The 22,489-nt window shown below is 44.7% G+C and overlaps 1 protein-coding gene across 3 annotated transcripts in view; it reads left to right on the top strand.

The window, feature by feature from the left end:
- Positions 1-22,489, top strand: part of PTPRU (protein tyrosine phosphatase receptor type U) — a 349,047-nt gene that overhangs the window by 240,788 nt on the left and 85,770 nt on the right. For all 3 annotated transcript variants that reach the window (XM_044434925.1, XM_044434924.1, XM_044434927.1), the window contains exons 13-14: positions 4,022-4,058; positions 16,640-16,778. In XM_044434925.1, the coding sequence (XP_044290860.1) occupies positions 4,022-4,058; positions 16,640-16,778 (176 nt within the window). The remainder of the gene's footprint in view (positions 1-4,021; positions 4,059-16,639; positions 16,779-22,489) is intronic.

The following is a 22,489-nucleotide window of genomic DNA, read 5'->3' as shown; positions in this document are numbered from 1 at the left end:
CCTGATAGATGCCTCCAGGATCTCGGGTCTGGCCAGACTGGTTCAGTTTCCAGCAACATGCATAGAATAATTGGGCACATCAAGGACGGAGATCTGCATATGGTGATTTGTATCTGAATTTCTAGAAACAGGATTACTTTGGCTCTAATATTTTATTGTATTAGCCAGTCCATTCTGTAACTCTGGGTGCAGCTTATTCCTGCAGTAAACACCCGTATCAATTTCTACTTAGTAATTAGCTTGCCATGCTCTCTATTTCCTCACAAAAAGTGTCACTGTCAATTCCGTCTAGTCTGGCGTTGCTGTAGTGTGTTTTGCTAGGCTTACATGACTTGTGACCTTTAGACAGGCAAATTTTTAAACCATTTTCAGTTACTGCTTTTCAGCTCCCATGATTTGGCCAACTGAGGCCATAGGTTTTAGTTCCTTTGCTCCTTCCCCATTTTTCCCATCAGTATTATGTTTATTTCTTATTTCTCTTGGTAATGTTTTAGTATTGTATCCACTTATTTATGATTATACTACTAGTGTTTCAACTTTGTTTCTTTTAGCAGTGAGGTGGTAGACAGACAGCTCAAGGCAGGTTACTCCCATGAAAGTCTCGTAGTTGCCGAACTTTGAGATGTATGCTAATTTTGGGCTCTGCAATTTGCACACATCTCCTGACTTTTTAAAAATGACATTGCACAAATTGCTACCTTAAAAAAGAAACTCTGTATTCTGGCTTGACTGAATTGGTGCCAGCATGGGGGAAATGGCAAATGCACTGGATTTTTAACCCCTCCACCAAAGGGATTCCTTCCACATTCCAGCCTACCCCTTATTTTATAGCTGGGCTAGCCCTTCCTGACAGCTAACAGTTTTCTTTGAACAGGGAATGTACCACCCATGCCTAGCTTGTAGGTAGGGCTGTTAGCTTTCCATTTTTAGCTGTTATTGCCAGATGTAGGATGTCTCCTTATCAATCTAAGGCATGGCCATGCTTGGAATTCTGTGCACAGTTCTGTCATCCCACTTCTCCCCCCACCCCCACCCAAGTATATTAGAGAGGTGGAAAAGCTGCAGAAAATAGCAACTGAAATGATCAAGCAGCTGATGTACCTTCTGTATGAAATAAGGCTATAAGTGTGGGTATGTGCACGGGGGAAGGATTAGTTATTTCTACAATGATGGGAAACACAATAATAAAGAGGTTTATGCATAGTGTGGAGAAAATGGTTAAAGGGAGAACATTTTGTTTGCTTGCTTTTTTCTCATTTCCCATAGCACCACTGGGCAAGTGGATTTGGGATAAGAAAAGAGAAGGGATTTCTCCACAGAATACCTAATAATTTGTGCCACTGGCTTTAGAGGTTCCCCTGCTGGCTGGCAATCCTGGGAGCTACAGGACTTTTTTTTCTGCCAAGACATACTTGGAACTGCATCTTTGGAAGATGTATAGACCCCCCAGTTTCTATCCTTTGGATGGTTAATACTAACAGAAATCAACGCAAAATGTGTGAAACAAGGAAGCACCCACATGCGCTGGGGATTTTCAGAAGTGCCAAATGATCATGACTCGGACGAAGCCCATGGTGGCTGGAGAATGCTACATCCATGTTAGTTGCAAAAAAGAAAATGTAAGAGTGATGGGAAGGGGAGCGGATGATCACCTGGCGTTCCTTCCACTTTATAGCAGGAATGGGGAATGTGTGCCTTTCCAGATGTCTTTGGACTTCACCTCCCACAGGGTGTTGCAGTTGGACATCTGGCGGGACCTATGCATACCCATTCCAGTTTATGGTGCCTTGCTGAGGACGTGTCTGGCTTGCTAGGACCCCAAATAGGAACAGCCCTACTGAAAAAGAGATTGTGCTGCAAGACTTTGTTGCAGTTGCTACGTGTGCTGCTGAATGCAAGTACCTGCATGGGAGGGTTTTTGGCATCCATCCTTTACTTCTGGACTTCCTATACACACCTGGGTAACTACTGTAGGAAGCAGCATGCTTGGAGCATATGGAGCTTTGGTCTGATCCAGCCAGGCTTGTTCTGTGACTTAGTTTCACTCTCCCATAAGCTTGGGTTGTAATGATTGACAGAAGTGATTGATTTCATGGTCCATCTGCAAGGAGAATGGAACAGCTGCTTGAGGGGATGCCTTGGAGAGAGTTTCTCTCTGCCTCCGGGTCCCTTCCAGCCTCTTCCTGATTGATGCAGTCTGGTTCTTATGAACCTCAGCATCAGACTCTTCCAAATGGCACATCAAGGAAAACTCCCACAATAACTATAGTGTGGAAATTAAGGAAAATGATGCCTATTTGTTCCATTTTCATTCTTCCATCTGCAGCAGAAGCTTTATATTAGCACATCGTTTGGCAGGAAAATGGACAACACAGGGGATGCCTCTGGAATCCCTTGGGGCAGATGAGATTGAGAGTGAGAAGCCAAACAATGCACAGAAGTGAGAACGTGACAAATGGGTGCTTGACTGGGTAGGAGGGTTTGCCAAGCCTTCTGGACATGGTTGGGCTGAAAACACTGTTAAGCAGATCACCTTAGGCTGGCTCTCAGGCTGGCTGGGGAACACCTTGGGTGATGCCCTGCACTGATAGGCCTTGATGTCCAGGAATACAGTGCCAGTGACCATCATCCTTTGCAAAAGTTCCTGTGATTGTGAAGGACAGAGTTGCAATGTAAGTGCCAGTTTACACACATGCAGACACACACACACACACACACACACACACACAAAGAGAGAGTGCTACACACACACAGGATGCTGAACTAAGTCTAAGCCTAAGCCTAAGCCTGGGCTCCAAACTGAGCTATCTCTCTAGGAATTTTTGGTAGCCGTGGCCCCTTTTTTCTGACCACCAATCATCTGGTGGTTTCCTGGCTTTTGCGTGTCCCCTTCACAATTCTAAAAGGTTGACATGCCTCTCTAAAGACTAAGCCCTGGTGGCAAGAGCTTTAAGCATCAAGTACAAGCTTGTGGTGGTTCTCCATAGACGTATGGCCTGATTGAGTCCACCTGGAGAACCCTCACTGTGGTGGCTTCACTAATCTGGAACTTCATGTCTCTGGAGGCACCAATTTTGGGTTGTTTCTGGTGCCTCCTGCAAACATCTTTATTGCAGAAAGCTCTATTTGGTCCAGCAGGAATGTTTTTGTGAATATTTTTGTTAATATTCTGATATCTTTTATTTTTTCCTGATTCACTGCCCTGGTATCTGTTTAGATGGAGAGTGGTATATTAACATTGTACCTAGCGGTGTTCTTAACGTAAATAAAACTCAACTCTAGACATTTGCCTTTGCCTGCACCCCTTTTGCCTTCAACCCTCCCCATCACTGGAAGGCAGCCATGGAGAACTTCTTGAGATGCAGAAAGTTCAGCACTTCTGGTATATGAGACTCAGGGCTTCTATGCATGAGGCATTTGCTGCATGGCCATGATTCCTTGAAGAAGTTTGTACATCCTTTTCATGGCACCATCATTCCCCAGTTCTGTTCTGTGTTTTTCAGCTGTTTCCATGGCTCTCTATAGGGCATTTAAGTTGCTTTTTTTGTGGAGATTTTCTCTTCCATTTGTTGTTGTTTTTGCTCTTGTTCCTCTTCTGGAAGGGTGGCAGGAAAAGCCCATCCTTTCCAAGGTTTGTCTTTCTCTGCCTCTCTGCATATCCATTTTTCCAACCACAAGGTGGCTCTGTGGAATCCAGCATTTCACAAGACTTTCACCCTGGTTTGTTTTGCATTGGGAATGTAATAACTGACTTCCCTCCATTTAAAAAGCCACGTAAATAGCTGAAAAAGCAGGGGAGAGGCCCTGGCAGCTGAAAATGAAAATGAGCCATGAACATGAGAGCGAGAGTTTATGAGGGCCAAATAAATGCCTCATGAAGAAAAGCCCTTAGAGGAAAGTCAGCTTGGGTATGAATTGTGTTCCTTGGAGAAAATGGTGGGATACAAATTGTAATGAAAGAGCAGCATTTTTGGGAAAAAAAAAAAACCTGCCTGTTTTTTTTCCTCCTTCTCTCTCTCAGGAAATGAGGCTGAATTGCATCCGAATAGCCCGGAAAGGTGAGCATTATTCCCTGTGTGCTTTGTGTGCCCCACATCCTCAGTCACAGACTGGCTTTTCCGCATTCATTCTCAGGCTGAGTCACGTTGGAGTGGCTTCTTTCTCCTGGGGCGTGGCTCTTGGGAAGCCAAGCCAAATCTCTTTGAGCCAGACTAAAAGATTTGGTACGAAGCAGAGCTGCAAATGGTGCATCTCTTCAGGTCAGAGTGCATCACACCCAAGGCCTATTGTGTTGTTAGGCACGTGGGTCAGAAAATCTTACAGGCATGGAGCTGAAACTATAATGAGGATGCTCTACGAAACCATCCATCATCTGCCCTTGTAGGATACCCAACTTCAGCAATCCAAATGGCTGCTTCACTCTTCTTCAGGGTAGATCTGGCCTTGGAATTAAGTCCTAGGCTGGGATTCTTCCCAGGGCTGGCTCAAGACGTTTAGCTGCCTGCGGTTTTAACAGGGTGAGCCCCTTTCCCATGCCATGTACAAGAGCCAAGTGGGCTAGTGATTTAATTCTTTTCTTTAATGCTGAGGGTGGGTCACTGCCCTCCACCATGCCCGAAGGCAACAGGCTTGCTTGAGGGGCTCAGAGTAGGTGGCGACACCCACTTCTCTCCTCCAGTGCTGCATAAGGCACTGCAGGGCTGCTGGGGTGCCTTGGGCAAGCCGCCCCCAATGAGTTTACCTCCTCAGTGCAGCTGCTCCTCCTCCTCTTTCTTGCCACTTGCTTGGTTTTCAGGGAAAGTGCCAGTGGGCAATGTGGCAGTGAGATCTCCTGCTCCTCCTTTCTAGCATCACTGTTGTCTGGGCCAGAGGGAGAGGCTGGCTGATGTGGTGCAGAGGAAGAGCAGGGCCAGGCATCTCTTGACGGTGGGCCCTTGCTGGAATGGGGACCCACCAATAAGCCCATTTTCAAGCATGCCTATTTTTCACAGCAGACAAGTTTGCACACACAGCATTGTAACTATGGTGGTGGTGATGGTGATGGTGATGATGATATAGAAAAAGCCAGGTGGGGGCACTGGCTCTGGATCTGGCCTTGAATGAAAACAGCAGAGACCCAGTTGGAGAGATGAGTTTCTTCCGAACATCTGTGCCTTATTATCTGAGTAACATTTTTCACTGCAAATTTCCTGCATGGCAATCCTGGGGGATTTCTCTGTGCAAAAGGTCACACATTCCTAATCTAGGCTTGAAGTGAAAGCGGCTCAAAAACATAACCACAGTGTGGTTGCTCTACATCTCCCCCACCCTGGAGATACTTTTGCCTGATAGCAAAATACTCCAGGCTCAAACAGGAAGTGAATTCTTCCCAAGTCCATGATAGTCTGTAGTCCAAGGCTTATGCAGAAACATTTTTTTGGGGTTCAAAGAACAACAACATGGATTTTATAGGAGAACAAATTATGTTTTGTATTGGAAGGGGGTGTTTTTACTTTCCTGACATACTTTTGAAAAGCCAGCACAAAGTTTCTTGATCTGTTCTGCTGGGGAGTGGGTGTTTGGGGGCACATTTGGCATTTGATATTGCATCTGTGCACAAATAACCTCCACAGATTCTCCAACCAGTGGAGCAGGACTATAGTGCAGCTCAGCAAATGTAGACCTTGGACCTAATAGATCTATCAGGGCTGTGGGACAGGCCATAGATGGCTGTGATAGTTGGGATGCATCTGATTAACACACCTCTTCTCTCCATCTTGCCCCCGGTTGCACCCTCATTAAATTCTTGTGAACTGCCCAGGGAGCTTTAGTTATTGGGCAGTATAGAAAAATGTAATGAATCAATAAATCCATGCTTTGGCATCTACTCCTGATACCTTAGAGAGAGAACCAACCACTTCTAAACTGTTTGCCAAATCAATAAAAACAAGCAAACTAACACTCCCTCCTGTCCTCCAAAATCTGCAGTTTTGCATTTTAAACTCACTTCACTCACAGTACCCTCTTGACTCCAGGAATTAGCTGGCGCTAGCTGTCCTTGGGAATAATCACCTTTTTTTGATGGGAAAGGACAGTACCAAAGCTTGTACAATAAAATGGGCATCTGTAACTGTGTACGGAGCCAACCAGTCAGAAAATGATAAACTGTTTTCTGGAAGAAAGGTTGAGGCTGCAACCTTCATTGGTCCGTAGGGCCATGCCAGGCATATGGGCCAGGGTGCCCCCATCTGCTGGCTGATGTGGCGTTATTTGCAAGGTCCTTGGGCTGTGCGGCTCTTGATCTGGGCAGAGAAATTGGGATGCACACACGCACATGTGCAGTTGTAGCACATCCTTCCAACAGTGTTCTGGGAGCAGGGATGGGGGCGTCTGCTTTAGCAGGGGCAGTGGCACAGAGGCCTCGATGGGAACCTCAGGCCATCTTGTTCCTCCAGGCCATTGACTTAGGGACTGGTTTGGTGGGAGCTTCAAAGGAATAGTAGAAGATATTTGGCAAACATTCTGCAATCTGCTCTTCTTTTTCTGGAGCATTTGGAGAAAAAGAAACACCTCCGAACTGTACACAGAAAAATACCTTCTGAGACACTTTTGGCTCAGCTCTTTCATTTATACAGGTGGCTGGAATATTAGCCAAGTAACTTATATTGCTGGCAGTGACCAAGAGCTACTCATGTGAGTGAAATGGATCAAAGAGATATTTCAGGTGTTCTCTCTCCAGCTCTTGAAATTTCAACAATTAATGAAATGCTCCATCTTTCCAGGGGATTGAACTTCAGAGCCTTGTGTGTTTAATAAAATGCATTGTTCTTGACTAATATATCCTGCTCCCTTTTGGGTTCAGGGAAAGGAAGCAGAGAAAAAATGTAATAAAACAAGTGAAAATTGTGGCACTGTGAGAAATGAAAAATGGGCACAAGTGTGCATGTGTGGGTGTAGCTAGTGCAGAATTCACATGGAAGTTGATCTGGTAAGTGTAGGGTGACTGTGTGTCCTCATTTGCAGAGGAGGGTCCTCAGTTAGAAGGGTGATTCAGCCCAAGTCTGATTTCAAGCTAAAGAACCCCAGGAAGGGAGAGCAGGGGCCATGAAGTTGTCCACCAATAGATAAAGAAGGGCTGCTTCTCTCCATGAGGAAATTTGCACAAACGAATGTGGGCACATGTCTAGGAATTTACAGCTGTTCACTGGAGGCTCATGCTCACATTTGGAGCCTTGAATGGGGAAGGCTCATGTGTTCTGTGAGCCTGAACAAGATGTGCATATGCACTTGTGCTATAATCCCTCCAACCAAGAGTATAAGAGTATTGAGAAATTTAGGGGGTTATACTGCTGGGTCTACAACAAAGCAGTGTGCATGTTATTCTGAAAGCAGTCACATTGTATTTCATGGCCTCACTCTCATAAAAGACTTGCATTGCTGAATTAGTTTCCTTTAGAGGAGAGAACAATCTCACAGGTCTGTGCTGAAGGCTGTTAGGCTCCTCTTGACTTTATATGCCAAGCACAAGGCCCTGACTTGGCTTGGCACCTAGTAGCTGGCTAGTCCAGTTGCGTCAACACTGCTGCAACAGGCTGGGGTCCCATTCTGCATCTGGGCTGGGGTGCTCTGCGCCAGCTGCAGTCCTGGGCTTTTCAGATTGTGCTTTGCTGCTGTTTTTTACATTCAGTTGGCTCTGTTGTCGTCTGAAACATTTGCAAGTGTTTACATCATGCTTTAATATTGATTTTTCCTTCCTTCCTCCTCCTCCTCCTATTTTTTTATAAGTCATCCAAAGACGGCTTTTTTGGTAAGCTGTCCAGAGACTTTTAGTATTGTCATGGCTTATAAAAACTTTAAATAAAATAAATAAAATCTTTAGTTTTGGAACTGCACAGGAACATGGTGTAGGCCATTGTGGCCATTGACCTGCAATAAACTCACAGACAACACACACATTGCTCGTAAATCATTCTAGCCCAATGTGGTGAACTGTGAGGACTGCATTGCTTTTGAAAGCTTTCTTTCTTTCCTCCTTGTTATGCAAAGTGTAATGACTTCTCTTTCCTCCCCTTCCCTTCATTGTACACCCTCTCCAATGTGTATTCTGAAGCGGTGCAGTCCTAACTGAAGCGGTGCCATGCGGGGCTGAAATGTGTTTATTTTGTGATGGAATGATTGCCCAGCACAGTGGAGGGCATTAGAGATGAACTGAAATATTCCACTATTTCACACCTGTTATTGCAACTTGCCTAGATTTACATAAGCTTTGCACATTCTAGCGCTAGCTGGTATGGTGCGGTGGTCTGAGTGTTGGACTGGGACTCAGGAGATCCAGGTTCTAGTCCCCACTCAGCCATGAAGACCACTCTTATGACCACTTACAACCCTTACTGTGTTGTTGTGGGGATGAAATGGGGAGGACGAGGGTCCTGGAAGCTGCTTCGGGTTCCTTTCAAGAGGAATAAAGGAAGGATATTAATGTAATGATAAAGGTAATGTAATAACAGCAGGCAATTTAAGGCTGCTGGGTGATTGTTCTGTGTTTGCTGTTGGAAACATCTGTTTGGGAAACAGCAATTTAGGCTGGTTGTTCCCTTGCTTCTAATACACACACACACACACACACACACACACACACAGACACACACAATTTTATTTTGTTGGGTGAAATTCACTTTTGTATTTTAAATGACTCTTGGCATGTGCTGGTTATGCATTTTGTTTTGTTTTTATATGCTGACTGCTAAAACTGTATGAAATGCAGCAAGGCGAAGAAGAAAGAATTGGCCAGTGGATAGATAGAGGGGGAGAAAGAATAGAGGGGAAAGGAAGTGGCAGTTTGCTGAGAATCGAGGCCAGTCAGCAAGGGAGGCTATGTCAACAGGGTCTCGCTTCCATTACAGTCTGTATTTTGAGCGTTGTAACCGCTGTCCATGGTGCTGATCTCAGTCCCCAAGTCACTACCACGGGTAGCTTGCATCAAAGTTATAATAGATATGGAGACCCACTGACACGGAGTCTCTAGCTTCCCCTACCCATCGGAACTCCCAAGTGATCTGATCAAACATTGAAGCCAAACTCGAGCACTTTCAGTGTCCAGTGCACTGCTTGAGGTTTGATTTGGTTTCCAGGCGAACAGTTTACTGGTCACCCATCCCAAAGTGCTCATTTGTACATTAATAAAACCAGTCACAACTGTAATCACAACCAAAGTTGCATCAGGGTTACTTTTGTGTGGTGTTCTGCTGTCAAGCAGGTGCACTTGCATGCATAGATTAAACACTGTACAAAATTAACAAAATTCAAACTTGGAATGTATGTATTAGTGCAGTACTCTCCAACCAGAAGTATCCCAGATGCATTGGGCTGTGGCTTGCTGGGTGGGAATTGTAATCCAGGACATCAGGAAGGCACTAGGTTGGAGAAAGCTGCTTTATTGTGTCACGATTTTATGCTTGTGTTGCTGTGTGTTGCCTTTAACAATATGCAGGACTGAATTTGCACATGAGTAAAACAACACAAGAGAAGTGCATTCAAAACATTCACAGCAAAGTGCAAATTAACTGAAAGCAGGGACAAAAGCCACACATGCCCAGTTCCTGATGTTTAAACACCCTCCTAGTGAAGCCAGAATGTAGGAGGAATGGACCATGAGGCATTAAAGAATAGTGCTGGGGTAAGGATAGTCCTCTAGTTAAAGGGCTGTCAGGGGACTGCCCTTTGTTATAAAGGCATCCCAGGTATGCTCAATTCACACCAGGTTCAGCTTAAAGCTAAAGAACCAAGCTCTGGCCTCGATGTTGCCCATCAACATCACCTGGACAGCAGACTAAGACAAACAGTCCACCTGGTCACAGTCTTTTATGCTATAGTGAGATGTGCTGTATTTCAATTGAATATGAATATGCAAATTGTACACAATCTGATCTTTTTTCTATTTTACACTTCATCTTTTTTGGCTTTTCGAAGTGATCTCTAGAAGTGCTGTAGGAGGAAGCCTCTCCCTCTTGCTTGGACATTGTTCAAGGGTACAAAAAAGGAAAGAAGCACCACCACCAGCAACAAAACTCACAGTATTTATATTGTTCCTGAGTTGTAGATGCTTTCTAATGACAGCCAGGAATCCAGGCCGCATCGCCTTTTATATGTATGCACAATGCAGTGCTTCAAGACAGCAGCCCTCTTGTTAATTATTCTTTATAGTTTGCAAAACAGTAGTGGAACAGATGGGTTGCTTTGGAAAACTGGGGAAAAGACAGGCATCCACGCCTATTTCTGTGTAATTGCAACATGGCCCTGTCCATTGGTCTGTTAAATTGGCATCATTTCTCATCCCTTTACAACTGTGTGTGTGTGTGTGCGCGTGCATATACATGCAGGTGTGAGTGTGAATAAGGATGGAGTGATATGCTCTGGAAAGCAGAACCAAAGCCATGCCATCTGGGACTAGCTGTTGAGTCAGGCTGGCAGGGGGACCCTGGCAGCAAATGGATTGTGGAAGCCCATCCTCCTCTCTGTTTCATTTATTGGTTAGTTACAGAAGGGGAAAACAGCATGAGACCAAAAGTGATATCAAGAACTATAAACTCAAAGGCCAAGATTATGGTCATTCTGTCCTTCAACCACTCAGATCTCTGGGAAAATTCCCTCCTGGTATTCTAAGCCTGGAGGGAGACTGAGTATCACTGTGAAGATCGCTCAGACTGGAATCTATCAATTCCATGGAGCTCATAAAGTATCTGTGCCAGGTGATATTTAATGATGGTGCTGAATATTATCTGAATATAGCTTGGAAATTGAAGATGGCTAATTCGGAATGCTTATCCCAGAGTGGACAAAGTTATTTTAATCTCTGATTGGGAGGATTTTTACCCTTGTTGTTGTTAGTCGCGAAGTCGTGTCTGACCCGTCGTGACCCCATGGACAACATTCCTCCAGGTCCTCCTGCCCTCCACCATCCCCCGGAGTCCACCCAAGCTCACACCGACTGCTTCAATGACTCCGTCTAGCCACCTCATTCTCTGCCATCCCTCCTTCTTTTGCCATGTGTTGTTCCCAGCATTTTTTTACCCTTAGAGGTGACTTAAAATAAATACTTAAAACAATTCCGCTCATGCAGCAGCCAGATTAATAACTAGGACCCTGAGGTGTGATCAGACATGACCAGTTCTGCCCCCACTTGTCTTGACTGCTTGTGTACTTCCAGGCCCAATTCAAAGCACTGGTTTCAACCTACAAAGCCTTACATGGCTTGAGGCCACAGTACCGGTCCGAGTGCCTCTCTCCATCTCAGTCTGCATGGGCACTACACTCCACCTCCGGGTCCTTCCTCTGAATGCCAACTCTAAGGGAGACGCAGAGGAAACTACAAGCGTGAGGCCTTTCTCTATGGACAACTTCTCCATTAGGGCCCACCTGGCACCAACTTCATCTTTTCAGTGCCAGATTAAGGCAGCTCTTTATGCTGAGGCTTTTAAAGATTTAGAGGGCCATCCAGGTGCTGGAGGGAATGATCCATCTGAGCTTTTTACTGGGGCATTCTTTGCTATATGCTTTAACTGTTCAAAAATTTTCATGTGCTTTGGTTTTATGATGTGCTTTATTGTCTTTATTGTCCTGTGTTATGGACTGTTGTAAACTGTCCAGAGAGCTTCAGCTATGGGGCAGTATGGAAATGAATTAAATAATGCATAATCACAATGGAAACAAAAAGCATTTTAATGTCAACTCTCCCTCCTCTTGCCCTCTATTTGACTCTGCCTTACTGATGAATACTGATTGATACTGTGTTCTAGTGGGGATTATTGCCCAATATGTAATTAGTTTGAAATGTTATAATGTTGGAATTAGTGAAGCAAAGTGTTTGGGATGCTGATTACTCTGAAAATGTACTACTGTAACTGGAGTATTGGCATCCTTTCTTATTTTTGTATTGCGTTTGCATTATTAGCTGCTTGGGGCACATTTTGTGGGAAAGTGGCATGCAAATTATGCGATGATATTTATCATGCTGATGCCCGACCTTGTTTGAGATCACCTCACTGCTCATCTTCTGCCTGGTTCCTATTCATATCTATGATTGCTGCTCACTTTCGGCAACTGGAAAACCTGCACAACTTGTATGAGCTTCCCTAAGTTCAGTCTGCAGAGGGAATTTGAGAGGTTTTGAGAACGGGAGGCGGGGGTTTTGCAGGGAGAGGAAGGCGTACCTAGTTTGTCTCTTGCATGTATTTGATTAGCTTGTTGCCCCTTGAATTCAGGCTACGAAGCAGGCTAGAGCCTTGTCTGGGTGTGCCTGGGAAGATTGCTTTTATCTTCAGTGTGGGATTAAATTGGATGGTTCACTAGAAAGTAGGCATCAGCCGAGCATCTGCCTTGAGTGGGCAATAAAGCCTGTGTAGCCATTTCCAGACGGAGCACAGGCCTCTTTGTGGCTTGGCACAGCTCGTGTTCCACTCAGTTGGGCATGAAGCAGACTTACGGGGCCATGGCTGGCTTAATTGGTGCCCAGGGGCAGTTGCTGGTTGGTGTTTTGTGTCTTGCTATAAATGGCAGCGGCCACACAGAGAGGAGGACAGGAGCTGCCAAATTTCCACACGGGCAGCCCAAGGTGTCACAGATCTTTTCCCAACTGTCAATCAGTGTTGCAGCACAGTAAAGAGAATGCAGATCATTGCTGGTGACTGGATTAAAGGAAGAGGAAAGAAAAAACCCAACTCGATTCTTAGGGTTGATCTAGACGAGGGATGTGAAGATCAGGCCAGAAACTCACTCTCTTGTGCTTGCTGGAGTTCAGGAAGAGAGCCAAGCTGAGATTAAGCCCACAAATACTTGGGAATGCTAGCAGCTCATTTGCACAAAATACACTAAGTACATTCTTTTGTGCAAAGTAAGCAAATTGTGCCATTATTTGCACAAAATATGTAAAGCCTGCAAGTCAGCCACGTGGAGGCAGAACTCTGCTGGAAATTGTTTCCTGCTGGAAACCCATGCAAACACACAAGGAGGACTTAAGGCAGAGAAAAAGTAGGCTGGAGTCCAGGGAGTTGAGCTGAAGTCTGATGGATTCCCATCCCTAAACCAGATTCCTCAACATCCCTAACCTAAGGCAGTCTTCCCCCACTTGACAAGCAAAGAAAGGTGACAGGAAGAAAATTAATGCATTCGAAACATGGTGCTGGAGGAGAGCTTTCTGGATACCCTGGGTTGGCAGAAAGACAAACAAGTAGGTCCTAGATCAAATCAAGCCAGAGCATTCCCTAGAAGAAAAAATGACAGAGATGAGGCTGTCATAACTCGGACACATTGTAAGAGGGCAACACTCATTGGAGAAGACAATCATTGTTGAAGGCAGAAGACAAAAGGGAAGGCCAAATATGAGATGGACTGAATCCATAATAGGACCCACAGCCTTGAACGTGGAAGAGCTGAATGGAACTGCCATGGACATGACAGTTTTGGAGGGTTTTCTTTCATAAGGTCACAAGCTGGAGGTGACTTGATGGCACATAACAACAACAGGCATGTTGGAGTTCAATGACTATCAGCCCTAAGTGGTCAACGGTCAGGAACTGGTCAATAGCCAATGGTCAGGAATTCTTGGATTTTCATCCAAAACATCTGAAGAGCATCAGGTTTTGAAAGACTGATCTAGGACAATGGTGTAATAGGAAGCCCAGGTAGATTTGGTGCATGTATAGTCCTTTAAATCTATGTCATGCATACAGGAACTGTTAATTAACCACCGGAATATTGCACTTTAGCCTGCGTCAGCTATCATTCTTGTGAAATGCAAGAGCCTTGCTTCATCCGACCAATGGTCCACCTCTACTCCAGCTTCCTCTTTCCCATATTAGCTGTCTGAATTCTTCCAGGAAAACTATAGCATTGTGGGAAGGCATTACAGGAAGCTTGTTACTTTGTCCAGCTTTCTCCAACACTGCACCCTCCAGATAGTACGGGCTACAGGTCCCATCAACCTCAACAAGTGAATGCAGGAATGATGTGCAGCATACTTTGAAGACACCTGATTGGGGAAGTCTTACCTGGTCTTCTTCCACTGGCAGAAATTCCCCAAGGCCTTACAGAAAGCTTGGCCTCTCATCACCCACTTTTTGAAATTCACTCTTTGTATCCTTTTTAAAGGATGGTTTCTAGGAGATGAAATTGGGATTTATGCATGCAAGGAATGTGATCTGCCAGTGAGCTCTAGTCCATTTTGCAAACAAAGATAAGCAAAGATAGATTCCGCAGAAGAAACCTTATTTGAGGTTATTCTTATAGATCCAGGTGTTTTGTGTGTTCTGCATAATGATCATGGAGCTGCTTGCAGGCACTGGGACAGATTCTTCAAAACATGGCATTCCAAGGTGATTGCTTCAGAGTCTGAATCTGAAAAATTGGTGGGGATGGAATTCTTGGCTGAAATTCTTAGGCAGCATGCCCTGAGGTAAGCCAAGTGGCTGGCAAGAACCAGGCCACCCCTGCTACTGGGGGAAACAATGTTGAACAGGCAAAACCAGAGGAGGGCAGATGTAACTTGTTCAGTCCTTGAGCCCAATGCCAGAACAAACAAGCAGAGCCATTAAATGGCATCTGGCATTCCTGCTGTTTGTCCCACAAGTAGTGGAAACCTCCCTGAGGGTAGAGCTAACTCCATTTGGTTTGGAAGGGAGAGGGGGGCGGGGATCAGTTTGGAACCAACTTCTCAGCATGAGCTGAGTTTTCATAATTAGCTTATTTCCTAACTTGACTGATGCTTTTTAGTAATGACCTCTGCAGTACTCATTTTGTATCACAAAATGGCTGGCCTGTTTTCACATAATCAGGACTGTAGTGGGAAACCTCTTTTCTTGATCTACTTGGAAGAAGAAAGGAGAGGGGGAATAAGTGACCTGCAACACTTCTCTTTCTGAAAAAATCTATGGCTTGATTTCCACATTATGATGAGGGCAGCTAATTATACATTGCCAAGAAAAATAGATAAATAAAAGGACATGCATTATGACAAAAGAGGGTAAAGCACTGCACAAAAATTGCATGCACTGGTCTATATCCATAGATAAAATATTTGTTCGTATCCAGCCCCTTTTCCTCTTGCAAATGACCCAAGGAGGCTCACATATTCCTCATCTTCTACATCTGATGCTTGCAACATCTCTGGAAGGTAGTACTTGCCATAATTAAAGTAAAAACATGGCATACCCCACTGTCACGGGGAACACTGTGACCTGGTGATCCATGGACCTGCTCATTGTGTTGGTGACAATTTCTAGACTCCTGCTTCTGCTCATTCTTCTTGTTTTCAAACCCAACCCAGACTCAGATAGAGAATGCCTTCACACAGAGAGAGGACTGCCTACTAGAAAATAGGACAGCAGGCCACCCTAATGATGGTCAATGGGTAGGCTGCTGTAAAAACCTCTGCGAAGCCGCTCCAGCAGAGGATGCTCAAAAGCGCCACCCTATACATTCCTTAATCACATGAAAGTCGCTCCACATGAAAGTGGAGAAGGTACTTGATAGGTGCACCAGAGATGGCTCTATTTCTATCAATAGATCAAAGTTTTCATTCATACGTTTTCTTGTATCTTATATTTTTGATATTCACTTTGATCCAAAAGAATTTGCTTTTGAGAAAAATGGGAAGGGGAACTTCTTGGAGAACTGCTCATGGGTTCTTGTGAGTACCTTATTTGCAACATGGCTAAGGAGGATGTATCTCTTTCAGCATACAGCAGTCTCTCTTCACCTGCATTTATCCAAGATGCATCCAAAATCAGCCCTTAAAAATTTAACTTTCAGAGGATTTGGGGGAAAGCACTGATCCCTAAAGAATGATGAAAGCACAGCCAAAATTTCTCAGAGGATAGTTTGTCCTCATTAAAGCCCCCAAGTTTTCTTTTGAGGAAGGCCTTCTCTGCAGTGGTGCCCTGATTGTGGAACACCCTCCCCAGAGAGGTTCACCTGGCACCAACACTTCTGTCCTTTCAGCATCAGGCGAAAACCTTGTTATTCGCCTAGTATTTTGTTAATTTGTTTTAGTGGTGGGTTTATATTTTAATGAATGCTGGACAATTGTTATTGTTATTTTTTGGACTGATTGCTGTAAACCATCCTGAGGCTTTTAAGTATGGGACGGTATAGAAAAGTTTTAAATAAACAAATAAATAAATAAATTTATTTCTTATACCATAGAAATAAAACGCCATTTTGCAGAAGCTCTCTCTCTCTCATTCTCCCTCTCTCTCCCTCTGTGGCTTTCACCTCTGCCCCTAAGGCCTCAGAATGCTCCGAACTATAAGGTATTGTGCAGAATGCCAAACGGAGTCCAGGCTGGCCAAAACTGGCACCATCTCTGCCCTATGGAGTAGCAGCACAGGAAGCAAACAAAAGCAAAACCCCTTAGGAAGGAGTTGTGCTACAGCCCTTGCCCTGGTGCATCCTATCTGTGCAAAACCACTGGAAAATTTCTCCTCCTCCTGGAAAAAAAGTGCTGAAATTGTGCCCTCGCCCCCCATTTCTCTGCACACCGATAGGGTGGAGAATTTCAAGAGGTCATCTGCATGGAGCTCCAGTATTTATGCCATCACAACAGAGCAGATGCTGCTTCGCTTGTTTGCTTTACAGACCCACATGTTCTGTGTTTCATCTCCTGTAGCAGCCTGCAAAGAGAGCAAACGTCCCCTGGAAGTCTCCCAGCATTCCGAGGAGATGGGCCTCATTCTGGGGATCTGCGCTGGAGGGCTGGTGGTATTGATCATCCTGCTCGGGGCAATCATTGTTGTCATTCGGAAAGGGTAAGGCAACATTCCTCTGTCCCTTTACGATACTGCATGACTGGCAACTTCTACCATCACGCTCATTTGGCCACATTTGGGGCTTAGCCACCTTGCTCTGGTGGGGCAGACTTGGGTTGGGTGAGAAATTTCATTTCAGTTTGGTCTTGAGCAGGGTTTACCCCGTTTGCTCCTTTCCGAGCAAAAGGTACAATCTGCAGTCTACAGTCTACGCTTGCACATCTCCAAGCTTGTGGTGTCAGTCCTGGACATTGGAAGGAGTCGTTTGAGGGAATGGGTATATTTGCAAAATGTGCATGGGTGAAATGTGTTCGTTTGAAAAATATGCACAAATAAGTTTCAGTTGACAGGAGAAGATATGTGTACTTTTCTGAGATGTACGTAGTTGGAAAATTAGTTATGAAAATGCATACAGGTTTTATGGAAAAAGAGCAAATCTTATGATCTAATTCAGATTTGAGTCCAAACAAACCTTGAAATGGAATTTAGAAATGGTGGGTGAGCTGGAGTTATGCTCCAGATAGACTCCAAAAAAGGAAACGAGGGTTATTTGTAATAGCCAGAGTCATGGATCCGTTTCCTCTGTTTCTTCCTACTCTGATGTGTCAAATTGAGACTTAATTCTGAGCCTAGTGCATCTTCCCTTCCATTCCTTCTAGTCCTTCCAGGCCCATAGCTAAAACTGTAGTGGTGAAGTGATTTAAGGGGATAAGAAACCATGGCACAAGGAACCAGGATGCAGGGCCTAACAGTTTTAACCTTTTCTTGTCGTTTGCCATCAAGTCATCTCCGACTTATGGTGACCTTGTGAATGAAATGTCCCATTCTTGACACCCTGCTCACCTCTTCTGGGCAGCACGTACAATGGAATTCACTACGACAAGGTGTAGAGATGCCCGTCCATTTGGTCATGGACAATTTCTTGGAGAAAGCCACCAGTGGTCAATAACTGGGAGGGCTACATGCTACCTCTCTTAACCAAGTTAGTATGTCTTCGTATACCAGTTGCTGGAAATGTGGATGGGTAGGTGCTATTGCATCACAGCCTTTTTGTGGCATTTGCACAAGTGAACTAGTGTGTGAACAGCTGCACTAGATGGACACTGATATGATCCAGCATGGCTATTATTATGTTCTTGGCTTCTCAGCCCTGGAGAGGTACTGCCCGTCAGTACATATTGAGAGAGTTGGACTTGGTACGAGGCAGCTTTAGGTGTTCCTCCATGGACCTGCTGATGCATAGGTTGTTGGGACTCACACATCCAAAGGCACTCTCCATTGAGTGTAATATACTTAATGGTACTCCATTGAGTGCCATTGCCCTGCATGGCATTAAGTTCATGAGGCTGTGCATTTGGCTGTGCTTCCCAACGGGGCATTGATCCTTGGCAACAGAGATGCTTTCTCTTCTTACCAACATTTGCTAAGCTGGGGTGGGTGGGGGGCAATCTCACATTTATAATGCATGTAAAATGTACCCAGAGCAGGGTTCCTTGTTTCAGCTTAGACTTTTATATTTACAGGGCAAATCATGTGACCCAAAATGTGTTCTGTTCCAGTTTAGCCACACGGCTTGATATGCAGCCATCTCAAGAGGGAAGGTTATCAGGATGGGGCCTTTGGAAGCAGGTGGTTGCAAGTCAGAGATGGGCTCTTTGGGAGCCTTGTGAACTCCCAGGAATAAGTAACTCCCAGTGAGAATCAGACCTTTCCTGACCCTGTTCATCTTTTAGTGTCATTGTGCTTGGCTGGTTGGTTGAATTAGTGAACATCTCAGGCCCAAATATGCCAATCTCATTTATATATGCATATCTCATTTCTATTGGGAAAATACTTGAAGTTGCATCACTCACAAACTCAAACAGGAACACAATCACACTTTTGAGGGAAAGAGCATGTTTTTGTGCTTGTGATTGCCTTTGCAAAATGTGAACCTTAAAGGCATTTTTAAAATATATATAAAGGATGCATTTTCATGTTTCAATCAATGAAGGGAAAGTGTGCATACAGGGACATAATTAAAATGAGGTGAGCTGCACCTGCTGAGGAATGCACACTGCTATTATTTGGGAATGAGAAGGAACATTTGGGAGTGTGCTCTGAGATGGAAAACTGAGAATCCCGATATGCTTGAATGTCACTCCTTTGAACCAGCTTGGGGTTCTAATCTGGTTATCTGGGGTTCCCCAGAAGGTCTTGCTGCTCCTTCTTTCCCCCTGGTGGCCTTCTGTTTGGTGGTTTCCTAGCTTCCATATGGTGTTTTCCCATTCCAAGGGGGGAAAACTCTCTCCTGACCCTCTCCCCTAACCCTCTCCTGAGCCCCAGTTCCTGGCGCCTGCTGTCTGAAGCAGAAATATGCCAGCATTTGTGAACTTTTAAGCCATCATACTTTTCCTTGGGCCATGCTGACCCCTGGCTTGTGACTCCCAAGAACTTTGTTGAAATTGAATATGGCTGTTGGAGGTAGGGGATGACGTCCATGTGGACAGAGCCCAAGTGCATTGCCTTCGCACAGTGGCAAAGCTAGAATCCATGTGTGGTAGACAGAAGCTAAGCATTTAGAACAAAATGCCAAGTTTCTTCTACTTCCCTACCATTTCTGACGTTTCTTTGGGTCAGTATGCTGGTGACTGAGTTCTTGAGGGCTGTAAGCAAGAAAACTGTTTCTGCTCTTGATTAATCTGGGAGGTTTATTGCTCTGAACAGGAAGGATTGAGAGGGACCAATGTGAGCTTGTTTACGTGGACACACTAGAGCTATCCTCAGCGTGGTGTCCAGTGGCACTGCGGCTCTGCCCCTGCCTCTCCTCAGCCCTGGTTGTGATCAGCCTGGGCAACTGCGCAGCATGCGTCCTGCAGACTGCCCTGAGCTGTAGATCAAAGGCAGGCAGGGGGCAGGGGGACAGGTCAGCAGTGGCTGCTTCAAGTTCCATCTATATTTCATTAGCTAGCATTCTGCCTGGGCAGGCATGATCCCACTGCCCTTTCAGGAACATAAAGTCCCAGGCAAAGGAGCTGTTTTTCCAAGCAGCCTACCAGGGGATGCCAAGCATTGTCTAGGCACACTGGGACAGGCTGGCAAGAATAGAAGAGCTGGCTGCTAAGGTTGGATGGAGTCACACACACACGAGTCCCCTGTGGATTCCTTTCATGTCTTCTCTCCCATACATCTTACGTGTTTGTGCCCCATGCTCTTCGCTGCATGACCGCTCATACTTTAGTGGCAGGAGAGGCCATTTTCTTTCTTTAAAAAAAGTCATTTCCAGTGACAGAAAGGAGTTACAGAGATGAATATTTGGGAGCTAAGCAGGGTTGGGCCTGGTTGAAATCTGGATGGGTGACTTAAATGCAGTGAACTGTCCAGAGAGCTTTCAGCTACAGGGGATATAGAATAATAATAATAATAATAATAATAATAATAATAATAATAGTAATGATAATAATAATAATATGAGGAGGAGGAGCATGGAAGCTGCATATGCTGGGCTTTCCCATACAGAGATCAATGCATGTGAGTCTGGTACTGCCCCAGTGTAGTGCTGAGCTGAAATAATGTCTAGTTTCAGCATCCTGTTTGTAAGCTGTAAAGGGAGGGGTATGTTGCTGATCAGGGGTGGGTGTCCAGACCAGAGGTAACATACTGGGTGAACTCATTGGCAGCAGCAATGGTGCTTTGGGCTTCAGATAATGGATGCCCTCCTCCTTCTCCTCCTCCTCCTCCACCCTGAAGACCCTAGAATTGGAAAAGCATAACCATCCCTCTGAATTGGCTTTTGACACCTACTACCAAATGATGTCTGAAGCCAATTCAGAGGGAAGAAAATGCTTCCTGCACTCACTCTGGAGTCTTTTGGGTTGAAGGAGAAGAGGAAGCGCTCAGTAGTAGCTGGGAGCAGAATCTTTACTAGGACCATGAAACAAGTAGTACTGAAAATTCCAGAGATGGATGGGGGTTGGGATGGATTGCTTATGAAGCCCTTTTCCCACAGTCCAGTTCCAGGTTGCTCACCTCTAAGTGTTGCTGAGAATACTTGGATTAAAAGTTGTGGAATGGATCTTGGTCTATGTGCCCATGGTGAGCAGCCCTGAGAAGATGGAGATAATCCTGGCTTCCTCCAGATATTTTGGCCTACTGTCTCCCAGAAGCCCAAACCACTTGGGTCAAGGGAGTTGCAGGACAAAACATCTGGATGGACGCCAGTTAGAGGAAGCTGATCTGGATGTGATACTAGTTTTCCTGTGTCATTCGGTAAATGAAATGTGGCTGGAGAGGAGGAGTATCACATTATTGTTGCAAGCTGGGGATATCTAGCACTCTCTCTTCCTTTGAGTTTGGCTTGGAAACAGCTTCAAAACCTTCCATTAAGAAATACAGGTAAAACCAGGTACAGCAACGGGGCAGAAGGGAAAATAAAGCAAATAAAACCCAGTATAAGTGGATGCTGGAAATGAAGTCAGAGTTTTTTATTTGTGCATTCTTTTGATTGCATCACCATCCTCTGGTTTTACTTCTGTTTTTTTAAAATAACTCTTTCTTCATTTTATTTTATTTTAAAGAGCAAGGAATGTGGGGCATTACTTTTGAAAATGAAAGACAAGGTATTGTCCCATTTATGTAATTATGTTATTTCGCTATTGTACAGCATCAGCTTTGTTAAAAAGCAAAAAAGGAAAGCCCCTTGTGTAGTGTTTGGATGTCAATTCTGCATCAGGACCAAAACCAGATAAAGCCTCTTAAAAGCCTGGTGTAGAAAAGCTCTCAGCCCCACAATGCGGTTTGCGCTGCAGAAAGAGAAGGATCAAAAAGGAGAGAAATGTAGCCCCCAAATAGTAGAAGCAGGTTCTAATCCATCAGTGGATTATTCTGATGGATGTCTGGATACAAACCTATATGGCATTTCTTGCCGTGAAGGCAAATGCATGCATTTTGTTTTGTTTCTCCTTATGAAGACCAATTATATGCATGGAATGCACTCAGATTTTCTGCCAGCTTGTCAATACACAGCTTGCCATTCCTTGCCAGAATCACCCCACTATTCAGATATTACCTAAATTGTTCTGCAAAGAGTAGCGTGTGATGCAGCGTCAAACTTCAAGAAAGCACATTCTGAAGTGGGTCATTCAACCCTGCGTAGAGGGGAGGGAAGAGGAGGCGGTTTATTACCTGGGCTTTGTGTTGTGCCAGCTCAGGGAATGTCTGGGCAGGCGTGAGACCACTGCCCAAGCTAGGGCTGGAGGTTGCTTCTTCCCAGGGCAGTGAGAATGCCTGTTGCATTCCTGCAGGTGTAGCTATGTCAGAACATTAGGAAGGGTGTTATTAAACTCACTGGCTGTTAGTCAAGAAAGAGTATTCAGCACACTTAGGGGAGGTTGAGACAAATATATTTTTTACTACATATTTCTGTCAAAATGTGCATATCCTGCTTAATCTGATTCACAGAATCTCTAAGGAACTTCTCAATGGTATTAAAACATGCTGAAACAAATGGAAAAAATTAAAACTAGAGTAGCAAGGATCCTTTATTAGCAATTGCCTCTACAAAGAATCAAAGATAAAGCACCAAACTTGATTTAAGGCTTCTAGCTTTCAGATGATGATGATGTTTTACCTTTGATGCCCTTTGAATTCAGACATGTTCAGGGATAGGAGAGAAATCTGCCTGTTGCTCATCTTGATAGGATCCAGGATGCTGTTGTGAGTGAAGGTTGCTT

This window comes from Varanus komodoensis, unplaced genomic scaffold (genome assembly GCF_004798865.1).
Source record: "Varanus komodoensis strain SLA01 unplaced genomic scaffold, ASM479886v1 scaffold29_1, whole genome shotgun sequence".
NCBI lineage: Eukaryota > Metazoa > Chordata > Lepidosauria > Squamata > Varanidae > Varanus > Varanus komodoensis.
The sequence above is the reverse complement of the archived record's forward strand: the minus strand, read 5'-3'. Positions and strand labels throughout refer to the sequence as shown.